This window comes from Vigna unguiculata, chromosome 10, assembly GCF_037176805.1.
Source record: "Vigna unguiculata cultivar grain cowpea cultivar isolate G323 ecotype 2 chromosome 10, ASM3717680v1, whole genome shotgun sequence".
In the NCBI taxonomy this organism is placed as follows: domain Eukaryota; kingdom Viridiplantae; phylum Streptophyta; class Magnoliopsida; order Fabales; family Fabaceae; genus Vigna; species Vigna unguiculata.
In genome coordinates this window covers 1,705,387-1,718,348 of record NC_140801.1, presented here as the reverse complement: position 1 = coordinate 1,718,348, position 12,962 = coordinate 1,705,387, and the positions used below count along the sequence as shown (strand labels likewise).

Sequence of the window (12,962 nt, the reverse complement as noted above, 5' to 3'; positions counted from 1 at the left end):
ATACATATTAATATTATTATTTTTATTGTTATTAATGTAAAATAATATTAATAAAAATAGTAATATATTATTAGTTATGTGTAGCAAAATAATATTATTGTATGATTAAAATTTATAATTAAATTTTTGAGTTATTTATTTCATTACACTGAAATGTGTATACACACGTTATTGTTAAAATAAAATGTATATATGATGTGCATTATATAAATCTCAAAAAAAAATACAAAACTAAGTTTATATTAAAATTTGTTAAAACTAAGTTTATATTAAAATTTGTTAAAAGAATATAGATATAAAAATTTAAACCATGGTTTAGTCTATAGAATCATTAAAGTATGAAGTTAAACGTATTTATTTCTAATAAAAAGTAATATAATATATATATATATATATATATATATATATATAATATTAATAATAGTAGAATAATAATAATACTACTTGTTCCGACGAAAAATATGTGTTTCTTGTCGAAGACAAAATAAGAAGAACTTTCTTAACCTAGCTAAAATTGGGAGTACTAAGACCAAAATTGTTCCCTCCCTCTTCTTTGGGATGAACCTTCGTATTTATAAACAAACAAAATAAAAGTTTACAATGTTCTCTTTCCCTTGGATTTCGGGAGTGGGTAGATTCTTGTTATAATTGAAAAAGTGGTTCGTGGGCAAAAAGTTAATGTTACAAGGAAACGATTTGCATGGTCTCCTTGAGGGTATAGAGTCTGTGATCAGGCTTGAGGTTGGCCCATATCCTTCCTTAAGGTCGATCTACCATTTCCTTGTTCGGCTTCTTATTTGTTGGAGTCGGCCCATAACCTTCCTCAAGGTCAGCCCATCACCCTTTCCTTGTTCGGACTTTGGTTTTGTCAAGTTCTTCAAGCTTGGGCTTATAACCTTCCCTAAAAATCGACCTTTTACCTATCTTAGGGTCGGATCATAATCCTCATACCCATAATCATACATCAACATACCTTATCATATAAATTCTTAATCTCATTTTCATATTCACATATCAGTAATTCCATCTCAATCAATTACAAGTGTGTCAAAACGATGAAAAACATTTATCTAACCACGAGCTTCAAAACAAAGATCACACTAGTCAAAGTGAAGAATCACGTGTCTAGGATTAGCTGTCAAATTTTTAGCTTGATCTGACAGTTAACAAGAGGACGCAATACTAAAAACTGGGTAACACCAAAAAGTGGCACCCAACGATGATAGGACGGTGCCCGGTGCTACACATGTAGTGGCTTCTATTTTGGGACTCCAAAATTGGCACCTAACGCCCATCAGTGCCACTTAATGTCATGACAAATCATAGAAACTCCTCCTTGAGCTTGATTTGTGAAATATGGCATTCTTGAGTCAATCCTTAGTTCAAAACATCTTTATGATGACAAATTTCATGATTTTTGGCTCAGCAAATGTCAGATTACTCAAATTGAAGCCTTACAGAGAGAATTTATTTAGCTCATTTAGAGTCACATACACAATTCAGCATATAATTATAAATCTAGCCAAACATAATACATCTAGTCATACTCACACCACATCAAATCCATCAATACAAACAAAGTACTAAAAATCACAACTACTAATAAAACACGATATTTAAGCTAGCTTCCCTCACCTAACAAAGACGCTCTCACGACCTCAAACAACTTCAAGAACACCAAAATACATATAACTCCATAGGATGTTCTATCTATACCTAAGAACAATACTTGAACAATCAAGACATATCGTTATGATCACTAAATAGCACACACTCATAAGGAGGGTTAAAACCTCATGCAATTAAAGGAGAGTCACATGCAAGCCAGTACAAATAAAACCCACTGAAAAATAAGCAAAAGTTCAACTTGCACGGTTAGAGAAACTGATCGGACAAGAAGGAAGAGTTCGTCAAAAGGAGCACCATAGTAGGTCTTTGTTATTCAAACAGACAAGCAAAGAAGAAGAATCCAAGAGAAGTCAGAGAACTCTAAAAAAGTGGTTTCTAAAGATGTTATATGTTTTAAAATTATGAAATTCATTTATAATAAAGCTATTTATACTAAAATATTTTAATATTAAAATAATTGAATCTCATTATTTTTAAATTACTATCACTTCAAAAGATACCACTTTTTAGGATTTTACAAATACTTATTTTTCAATTTTAGTCTTTAAAAATAATTATTTCTTTAAATTAAAATAATTATCTTACTAATTTTTTTAAAATTTGATTATTTTTAAATTAAATAATTCTAAAAAAATTGTTCATAAAATATCCATATATTTGTACTATTAATGAATGTGAAAAGTGATAACATTGAAAAAAAAATATATTTTACAATTTATTATTGACAAATAAACTATGTTTGATTATATGCATTAATTAATTCCTAAAAGTGCACACAAAATTAGAAGGTTGAAATTATTGCAACGACACCTCTAAAGCAAGAAAAAAATATATTGCTTATTTTTTTAAATGATAAATAATGTTATCCCTAGTTTGATTTTAAGCTTTCTTTAAGGAAAACCTGAAGTCCTTGTTTGGTTCTTTTATTAATCTTCCACTTACTAAATAGAATAATCTTAAATTTTATTTTCATTTAATATTCTATAAAATATTTTAAAAAATTAATAAGAAAAATACATAAGATATAAAATACTATTTTATGTACCAATACCCTCAATAGTGGTTAAAGTTTTCTTATCACATAAATTTAATTTAGATTTTGATAGCCACTTTTTAATATAGTTGGCGAATTATTATTATGTTAGGGAACAGAAAGAAAACTAAAAACACGCACATGATCACTTTCTTCTTTCTTCTTCTCTGTCTTTTCTTTGAACAGAAACATCAAAAGAAAAAGAAACAGTGAAAGTGAAAGAAAAAGAAGAAGAAGAAGAAGAAAAAAAAGAAAGCGAGTGGTTACGATTTTCTCTAATGTAATGCATCATAAGAAATCCGAACTTCAGATCGGAAAAGAAAGCACCGGCGTCTCTTCCGATTTCAACCCTCTCCGCCACCACCACAACCACCGCCACCACCACCACCACCCTATCCCGAACCTAACTCCCAACCTCAACCTCCAAACCCAAACCTCAACAGTCCCCTACAAAAGATCATCCCTCTGCAAATCCCCAACCCTCAACAGATTTCCAAAGCCGTGCCGCGCCACCGCTCCCTCCGCCACCACCGCCACCTGGGTATCCGCCGTCGTCTCCCTCCGCCGCCGTCTACGCCTCTTCCTCTTCCTCTCCCTACCATTCTTCTACTTCCTCGTCTCCCACCCTACAAACTCCTTCATCCTTGATTTCCTCGCCGCGTTCTTCTTCTCCGCCGCGCTCTTCTTCTCGCTCAGCCTCGCCCTGCCGCGAATCCCCTCCGTCCGCTTCTTCCTCAAGCCCGAGGCCCGGCCCGCGCTGAAGCTACCCGTGTTCTGGGCCCGCCCGGCAAAGCCCGAGTTTCGATTCTGCGTGGTTGCGTACCCGAACGGCGACGTTTACGAGGGGGAGTTCAGGGGAGGGAAGTGTTGTGGGAGTGGGGTTTACTACTACAGCATGAGTGGGAGGTATGAGGGGGATTGGGTGGAGGGGAAGTACGATGGGTTTGGGGTGGAGACGTGGGCGAGGGGGAGTAGGTACCGGGGGCAGTACCGCCAGGGTCTCCGGCACGGGTTCGGGGTGTACCGGTTTTACACCGGCGATGTTTATGCTGGGGAGTGGGCCAGTGGGCAGAGTCATGGCTGTGGAGTGCACACGTGTGAGGATGGCAGCAGGTACGTGGGGGAGTTCAAGTGGGGCGTTAAGCATGGCCTTGGACACTATCATTTTAGGTAATGGAAATGGTTGAAGTGTGATTTATGGTTGACGTGCTTTATGGTTTATAATTGGGTGTTTGTATTCTGAAAGTTCGAGGTAGTAAAATTGGGTACGAGGTTGGTTTAATTTATGATCACTTCTGGACTCGGAATCAATATTTCATCGTGGAACTGAGTGCGTGATGTTTTACTTGAGATCGCGTTAACTGGTGTTTTGATGTGCCGGTGTGGATTGGGTAGTGTGAATCAGGATACGTGTGTGATTTAATGGTTTGTTTGTGGGAGTTGACTGATGTGTGTTTCTGACTGGAGTTTGTTTGGTTTTGTGCTTTGTCTTTGGTTCCTTAGGTTTGTGGATTATGGGAATTTCTTACGACAATGTTTTGGTGGCCGTGTGTATGTTTGGTTTCTTTGTTGTTTAGCTGATGGTGTTTGGGTTTTGACCAATGGGAATGGTGTTATGCTTGCGTTTGTTGGATGTAAACTTATCCCATGCTTGTTTTGTTTTGATTTTATTTGCTGTATGTGTGAAGCTTTTGTGAGTCACTTTGGCTGGAAGTGCGTGTGTGAATGTTTTTATGAGATGCTTTTGTCAAGGTGTTGGTGCTAGATTTGGTTTTTTGATATGACAAACTCTTCCTTCTGGAATGACGTTTAATACTCTAACTGTCCATGTGTGCGTTGAAATTGCTTTATTGTTGACTTGTTTAGCGATTGATGTTCTGTGCTTGACAATTGAGAATAATGTGATGGCAGCTTTTATTGATTGTGTACTAATTGAATACCTCTTTTGTGTGTATGTCTAAAGCGTTTGAGTTACTTTGGCAAGATGTTGGCCTTGATTTAGTAATGTACTTTGTCATCTGTTTTGTAGGCTTGCCGCAATTTCTTCAGACTGTAACTTTTTGCTGCTTTCGTGGGTTGTCTTAGGTTTTATTTTATAAAAAATGAAAGTAGGATTACCATTAACATACTTTTACAGTTGAAAGCATTTGCATAGAGGATAAAGATATAAAATTTGCTTCTCTTTTTTGTAAAATATGTCCTAGGCATCTGAAATTTACTTGGCTCGGGTCTTGTGTTGGTTGTGTACCTATTTGTAGCAATTATGGAGCATAATATGTCATGCAGTTATTGCAAAGCAATTGCTTTGAGGTCTTTTAGGATGTTAAACATTATTTGTATGTGTTCATGTTCTTAGGACTTATCTTTGTTATTGCTACTTTCAGTTTACAAGAGAAAGAGGTACTGCTCCCAAAGATAGAATCAGTTTCAAAGGTGCTTTATACCTTTATACCTCTAAAACTTTAAAACAATAGGGTGTTCCATTATAATTACGTGGCAAATGTTTTGAAGGACACAGTCTCATCTCAAGTTCCTTTGCAAGAAGCTAATTCCACAACATGGCTTTGTGATCTTCATGTCACATAGCAATAATTCCAACCATTTGAATGCCGTGTAGTTTAACTTTGCAAGCTTCTACAAGTGTGGTGTCTTTTCTTCTTCTCTCCCTCTCCCTATTTATTCCACTGAAGGAAAACAGTCTGTAAAAAACAAAAAAGATTATTTGTTCTCTGATCAGTGCACTTTGTAGACACTGTGTTGAGCATCTACAATCTACGTTGCTACCTTTTTGTCTTTAATTTTAAAATGGACTGTGCTTTCAAGTATCAGTGACTAGGATCCTGGGCATGTAGTTAACGAAATTTGGTGCTTCATCATGGATGCTTGAAAGCATTCTTCTGATTTTTCCTTGAATATGGGTTCCTCTCATTTAAGTATCATTGGTGTTATTGAATTGAATTTGACAGGACTTTATTCTGTTTCTTTTTCATTGCTTACCTAACTAATTATTTCTGTTATCAGAAATGGGGATACATATGCTGGTGAGTACTTTGCGGATAAGATGCAGGGATATGGGGTATATTGTTTTGCAAATGGCCATTGTTATGAAGGATCCTGGCATGAAGGCAAAAGGCAAGGTATTGGAATGTATGCATTTAGAAATGGAGAAACCCAGTCTGGTCACTGGCAAAATGGAGTCATTGATATTCCCAGCTCACAGAGTGCCACCTATCCTGTTTCTCCAGTTGCTGTCAATCATTCCAGAGTACTAAATGCAGTGCAGGTACACTCTACATTTGTCACTTAGTTTACCTTCATTTATTGTTTAATGTTCTTTCCGGTTTATCATTAAAGAAAAAAGACTTTGGCCTAGGATGATCAGTCTGGATGATTACATTTCGTCATTGATGCTTTGCTATTTTATTACAATGGCAAATGATGTATCGGTCTTCTATGAGTACATTGCATTATCATCTTTTGAGAGATGCTTAAACTGCCTTCCCTTCTCTTGAACATCTTAATAACTTTCAATATAAAAAACCTCTTAAAACAATTGTGAACAATTACAAATGCACCTCCCAATAATATTTTACCTTTTTCTAAGCTTTGCTTATCACTAGCAATTAGCTTTGAAAATCTATCATCAATTTTAGTATTTTAGAAGGTTGAATGGTGTTTTATATAGCGGTATTATTAGTTTTGAAATTTCATCTAAATTTCTTTTTTCATTTTTTAAGGTCGTGAAATTGATAGTATCAATCATGTCAAGAATCACAGTGAAAGAAAAAACTCGAAAATGTTCTTTTACATTAAAACTCTAAATTGAACATTTTTTATATGTATCAAATTAGCTCATTTAAATAGAAGGAAAGAAAAGACAAAATTGACTGCAAACTGTTAGTTTGCACCATGAGCCTTCATTATTAATAATGTGTTTGTTTGTGAACAAACAGGAAGCAAGAACAGCAGCTAAGAAGGCCTATGATGTGGCCAAGGTAGATGAAAGGGTTAATAGAGCAGTAGCAGCAGCTAACAGAGCAGCCAATGCAGCTAGAGTAGCTTCTGTCAAGGCTGTGCAAAATCAAATGCATCATAATGTTAACAGCAAGAGCATTCCAATCACCATTGTGTGAGGCTATCACCTGAAACTTTTGTTACAATAGAAATGCACGAGATTGTTGGAAGATGTCGATATTTTTAACTGAGCCATTGACACCACCTTCGTCACCACAGGCTGAGAGCAAGCAAATTTATTATCCTCTGCCATAAGTCTTGTATTGGGGGAGAAATGGTGATGGCTTCCACTTGGTAAAAAACTACATATTTTTTCCCTTTGCCTACATTTTGTAAATTTATGTAGATGTAAATGCTGGTGTGCGGGTGAAACCTCAACCCAGCTACCGTTGTAAGATCACTCGGTAAATAAGGAGAGAAATATCTTGATATCTTTGCTTTATCTTTGAAATGTGATATTTTTTTGTTACCTTTTAAACTAGAGTTCTCGATTGGTTAGATGAGGCATTGTCTTTTTGTAATTTTAAACGGTAAACCTTAGTGTTTAGAACTATATTTTGTATCAATAATTCTGCTTGGTGTAAAGGTTGAAAGCATGATTGGCTTAAGAGTTTTGGGTGTGATGTTTTTTTCTTTTTCTACTCTGATGTCTGCACATTTAATGTTAACTGAAAACAATTCTTTATTGATTGGGTTGCAACTTTATTCAGTGGGACTGGGAAACCATGTGAGAAAAGCTGACTAGTAACAACAACTCTGAGGTGATTAGAGCTGTAAAATTGATTTCTGTATTTTCCAATGCCTAGTGTCCATTTGGTTTGGGGTTAGTAGACAGATAGATTGATATGGAAAAGATTGAGAAAGAAATTCTACTAGATCGAGTTATATTTCAGACATTGTAAAGTATTAGAATTGATTTTCTATCAGTAGAAAAAAAGGGCTTGAAAAGATATTTTTATATCAGGCCTTAGCAATAGTGAGTTGCTTTTACCAAACCGTATGAAAAACATGGATTAAAAAGTGTATGGTAATATTTTTGGGTCAAGAATAAAACCATTTTTTGCTTAGGCCTTGTACGAGGAATTGATATTATAGTTCTGGAGTGATGTATTTTATATTTATTACATTTTTCCCTCTTTCCTTTTAAGGTATCAGATAGACTTGTATATCAATCTTCATTGCTGTTGGTGATAATTGAATAGGGGGCAATGTGTCTGGGACATCATCATCATCATCTCTTTTCTTGTCACCCTCACGCCATCTCATCATGCCCTTCATACCATCAACTCCCCATCCACGTATGTTGCCTATTTTAAGTTTTTAGCTTCATCTTAACTTTACAATTACATCACTTTTGTCTATATCTGTTTGAATTTTGTAAAAGCTATTTTGAATAAAATTGTGTCTAGATTATGAACGTCAGAAAGATAAGTTTTTAAACTTTAAAGTGGTATGTCATTTGTACCTGTGATCTTAATCAATATAGCCAGTAATTCCATTAGAAAATAATATTACATGAACTTTGTGTTATCTCTTATTACTTTAAATTAAATGTTGTGTGTATGAACAATTAGCATTGTGGTTATATGATTATTACCTAATTGATTTGGATTCATCACATTTCATAGTATAACTTCATGTTGTCCAAATCAAGTCATTCAGGTCACTGTCTAGACAGGCAAATTTACATAATTTAAATTAAATGTTGTGTATGAACAATTAGCATTGATTTTTTTTTTTTGTTTTAATCATGAATTATCAACGATACATTTTAATTATTATCGATTTTTTTAAAAAAAATTGTAAATTGTGACTATTGTAACAATGATACGAAATTTGTGGTAGTTACTTGTTAAACGTAAGAACGTTTGTAACAAGAAATTTCGGATAGTTTCTATTGTCAACAAAGTTTAGTAAAAATACTAGACAGCAATGTCAGCAATAAATGTAAGAAAAAAATGAATTGATAAAGAATTTTTTTTGCATTAATTATATTTTTTTATCATTTTTCAAAAAGGAGATATGAAAAAAATTAGTTTCATATATAAAAGAATATTATATTTTCTCAAAGTTAAAAACATTATAGTCAAGAGAGTAAAGTGTAAAATAGGGGGAAAACATTAATAATTAAACATAACTTATTTAATAAGTTATGATAACGCATACACTAAAGAATGAATGTGAAGGGAACAAAGGTCGAAAATACTAGCGGAAACATAACATAAGCTATTTTTACTGTTTTTGATCATCGATTTTATTTATTATATGAAAGATAACTACATATAATATTAATTATATTCAAATTAAACATCGTGACACCAAAATGAAAAATGAACCATTTGGCAAAGCTATCAATTCAGTCTTTGATTAATTCTAAATGTTGATCTGATTCATGTATAAAAAACTACATCTTTTTCATTATTAAGATAAACATTTAAAGATTTCAAGAACTACATTGACAAAACATAACAATTAAGATACAAAATGTTCTTTTCCTTAAGAAAAACAAGAAATAATACCACATTAGTTTCAATCATTCAACCAATAACATTTAAAGTGGTGTATAAACTAAATTTGATTTTGTTTTCAGAAATAATTAATAGTATGATAAGAGTTAGCCAAATAAAATGTGATGATTTCTTTTATATATAGAGTTAGACCAAAATAACTAAAGACAAATATATCCAATGACACAATAAAATCACATAATTTTACCATCCAATGACACAATACTATAAAACTAAATAGCATTCTTGAATGATAAAGTGCACGTTACTGATATTCTGAACAAAGACAGTCAAAATTGTACTCTGGTTCAACTACTAAAACAAAGTATGACGATTTAAAATAAGCAGAGCAAAAATTATGCATTGAAAACAAAATGAAAGGTTCAAACTGCGTCTAATTCTCGGTCTGCTCCCTCAGCCTTCGAATGGTGCTTCGGACAGTCACGGCACTGGCAGTACTGTCAAGAAGAAGAAGCACAAACAAAACATATCTTTAACTACCATACAAGAAATTATCACAAGTAGAAGACAGTAGAAGAAGATACTTACTTCAATGTGTAAGCACCTCCAGCCTTCACTTTTCCACAGTCTTTGCATCCCCAAATGCCCACAGCCTTCCTCTTAACAGCGTACTGAAAAACAAAACATACCATCAAATACTGATCTTAAGCCATAGTCAAAGAATATTGATTATCATGTCCAGAGTTCTATATATGGCATATGACAGAAGGCGAAATTTTGCTATATAGACAAGTGAATTGCAACGGGAAGCACATATCTTTGCAGGACTCTTATCACAAATTGCAACTGGCATGTACAAAAATCTTCTCCATGGCACCGATCTAATACTTAATAATGATAGATTACACTACCCGGGAATCAAAAAAAGTTTAATACCAACAGGTTTAGCTCCTAAAAATTAGGGAGATGGGCTTGGATTATATGAAAAAACATCACAATCAAGTTCAAATTTGTGTACTCATTTAAGATGTATAATTTTTTCAAACTAGTAAACTTAATGAATATATTGTATATAAAATGACATTATACATTGCAAAATATACAACTATTAGAATGTTATGCTTCTTTAATTCGACAATCTAACTGTACATAGCGTTACAATGTAACATGTTCAACGGGGCTTATCGTGTACATTTTATCTTGGTCATATTTGGAATCAAATTCCAAGTAATGGAAATGTCAAAATTTTGGGTTAGTTCGATCAGAAAAATAATATAATTATTCAAACAACCCCAATCAATGGAAAACACTAAAAGTAAATAATTAAAAGGATGATTAAAGAACGAACCTTTCCACAGAACTCACAGAAGAATTTACTGTGCTGACTAACTTCCATCTTCTTAATTTGCTTCCTTAAACTAGCACCATATCGGGTGCCTGAAATTTGACAACATAACCATAAATCATCACCTCACTTTGATATATACATACTTCTCCTAAAACGAACTTGTCTTTAACCAAAAAAACGTATCAAAAACCCTTGATTTACTCCTAACCCAGTATCATTCAAATTTCACTTTATGATAACTTCTTCGTTACAAAATGAACCTTAAACCCTAAATCAAACACTGAAAACAATCAGCAACAATCGAAACAGAACACGTACCGTATTTTCCAACAATACCGGCCTTCTTGGTTCGCTTGGTCTGTTCCCATGAACAAAAACACAAATCACGTTAAAATCTGGGATCAGAAAAAAGCTTAAGGTTTCAAAAACGCAATACCAAATACCAAATACCAGAAAGAGAAATAAAGTACCATTTTCGGAAGCTGTGGAAAGAGAAGAGTGAAGAAGTTGCAGAGTTGAGGTGAGTGGCGATTCTGCAAAACTAGGGTTTGAGGAGAATAAGAACACTTTTTAGGGATGCGGTAATGGGCCTATGTGAATTCGATCCATATTTTAAGCCCAGTCCAGTTCGGTTTGCCCAACCACCAAAAATTAATATGTTATTTTGCCTTTTAAATAAATAAATGAGATTCTTCGAAATTATAGTCATATATAATAAGTACTTTTAATGAATAAAATATACTAAGATTAAAAAAATTACAATGAATAAATGTCTTCAGTTTTATAAATTATATTTTTCCTTTATATTAAATAATTTAAATGCTTATATAAGACCGTTTATAATGAAAATGGGTAACTTATATTAAAGAAATATTGAAATTAAATTCCAAATTCGATATAAAAAATTATAATTCAAAAATTTTCCACAACTAATTACATCAAGTATATAAAGAAATTATAACTTTACATTATTGGAAGTTCTTTTTGCGAATTATAAGTGTATAAAATATGAGTAAAATATGGAAAAAAATAATGGGAAAAAAAGTAGGAGACATAAAGTCTTGAGTTGTATTATGAATACTGTGAAAAACACATAAAGTTTTCCATGAAGGTCTTCATATTTTTTATTAAAAATATAAATTTAATGACAATAAAAAATTGTAAAAAAATGTGAAATTAATTGGTTAGTTTTTAGTTGAGTGTTTGTGTAGTTATTTTTATCTAGATATTGTAAAATTATTATAAAAAAAAAAAGTCTCACCTCTTATTTTGTGATTTTCTTTGCCAGTTTTATGGTTTTCAAAATTTCAAATAAAGAAAATTAACTCTTAGCATTTATTAAAAACTATAAAATCAATAGAGCAAAAAGCTATACAAAGCATAAGTTCTGCCATTTTTTTTTCATATTCAATAAATTTCAACTAACGAGAAAGAATAAGTTGAAAATAGTGTGTTTCTAATACTTCATCTACATTAGTTTCAAACTTACTAAAAAAACGAACAATTTTAATTCATGTTAAAGATTTTTAACTGAAGAAAATTTAGAAAATATACTCGAACGCATCCATGTGTCAAAAAAATGTAAAATATTAAATTTAATTAATATTAAGGATTAAATTTAAGAATAAAATTAATAAATTAGTAGTTTGTTGTTTGTAATTTAAAACATACTATTATTTTTTATCACTATATTAAACAAAAAAAATATTAATAATAAATTTATAATTCTAAAAAATACATATGAAGAAATTTTGAATTGATATTTTGACTTTTTTTTCAAAAAATATTTTGAAAGGAATTTCAAAGTGTATATAACTAATTTTACCAAATAAATTTGAAATTTAATTACTTCTTATAATCTATAACAATATATAAAGAAATTCTCTTTTTGTGTCTACATTTCAAAATACCAATTTTATTCTTTAAAATATAGTTATTTATTAAATTTTTGAAGATTGAGTGTTATTTGTACAAACGTTTTTATATAATCGTCTATCTCTGCTTTTCTCTTTTTCTCTATTTATCAACCGTTATTCTCTCATATTTTCTGATATATTTCACTTTAATTTTATTTTATATATTAAATTAATAACATTACATTATCATTATCTACAAATATAATATCACGTATATTCAAAAAATGCTAGTAAAAAATAAAGTGGATATACTATTTTCATATAATTTTTTCTTCTAATTAAAAAGTAATTGAAAAGTGTTATTCCTTTATAAATAAAAAATTATTTATTTATTTAGTTAATAAAATTAACAATTGAATAATTTTTCTAAATAACTAAATAAACTATCTCTTTAAAAATATAAAAAATTTAATATTATTTTTACAATTATTTTTATTTTATTATTTTTATATGTTAATTAATTACTTATAAAAATAATAAAATTATATATTTAAATGTAACAAAAGTATGAACTTACATTGACTTCTACTCTCAAATTGGACTTTTTATTTAAG

General features: G+C 31.7%; 2 protein-coding genes across 2 annotated transcripts; one reads left to right on the top strand and one right to left on the bottom strand.

Annotated features, from left to right (window-relative positions):
• The first annotated feature begins 2,777 nt into the window (after positions 1 to 2,777).
• LOC114167308 (uncharacterized) lies at positions 2,778 to 7,154 on the top strand. The gene is made up of 3 exons (XM_028052362.2): positions 2,778 to 3,832; positions 5,684 to 5,945; positions 6,616 to 7,154. Exons 1-3 carry the CDS (start codon positions 2,946 to 2,948, stop codon positions 6,793 to 6,795), a joined length of 1,329 nt encoding a protein of 442 aa, XP_027908163.1. The 5' UTR covers positions 2,778 to 2,945; the 3' UTR covers positions 6,796 to 7,154.
• Positions 7,155 to 9,411: 2,257 nt separating this feature from the next.
• On the bottom strand, positions 9,412 to 11,091 carry LOC114166236 (large ribosomal subunit protein eL43z). Its single transcript, XM_028050942.2, has 5 exons — positions 10,963 to 11,091; positions 10,811 to 10,850; positions 10,493 to 10,581; positions 9,733 to 9,815; positions 9,412 to 9,641 (listed from the first exon to the last, which is right to left on the bottom strand). Exons 1-5 carry the CDS (start codon positions 10,963 to 10,965, stop codon positions 9,578 to 9,580), a joined length of 279 nt encoding a protein of 92 aa, XP_027906743.1. The 5' UTR covers positions 10,966 to 11,091; the 3' UTR covers positions 9,412 to 9,577.
• Positions 11,092 to 12,962: the final 1,871 nt, after the last annotated feature.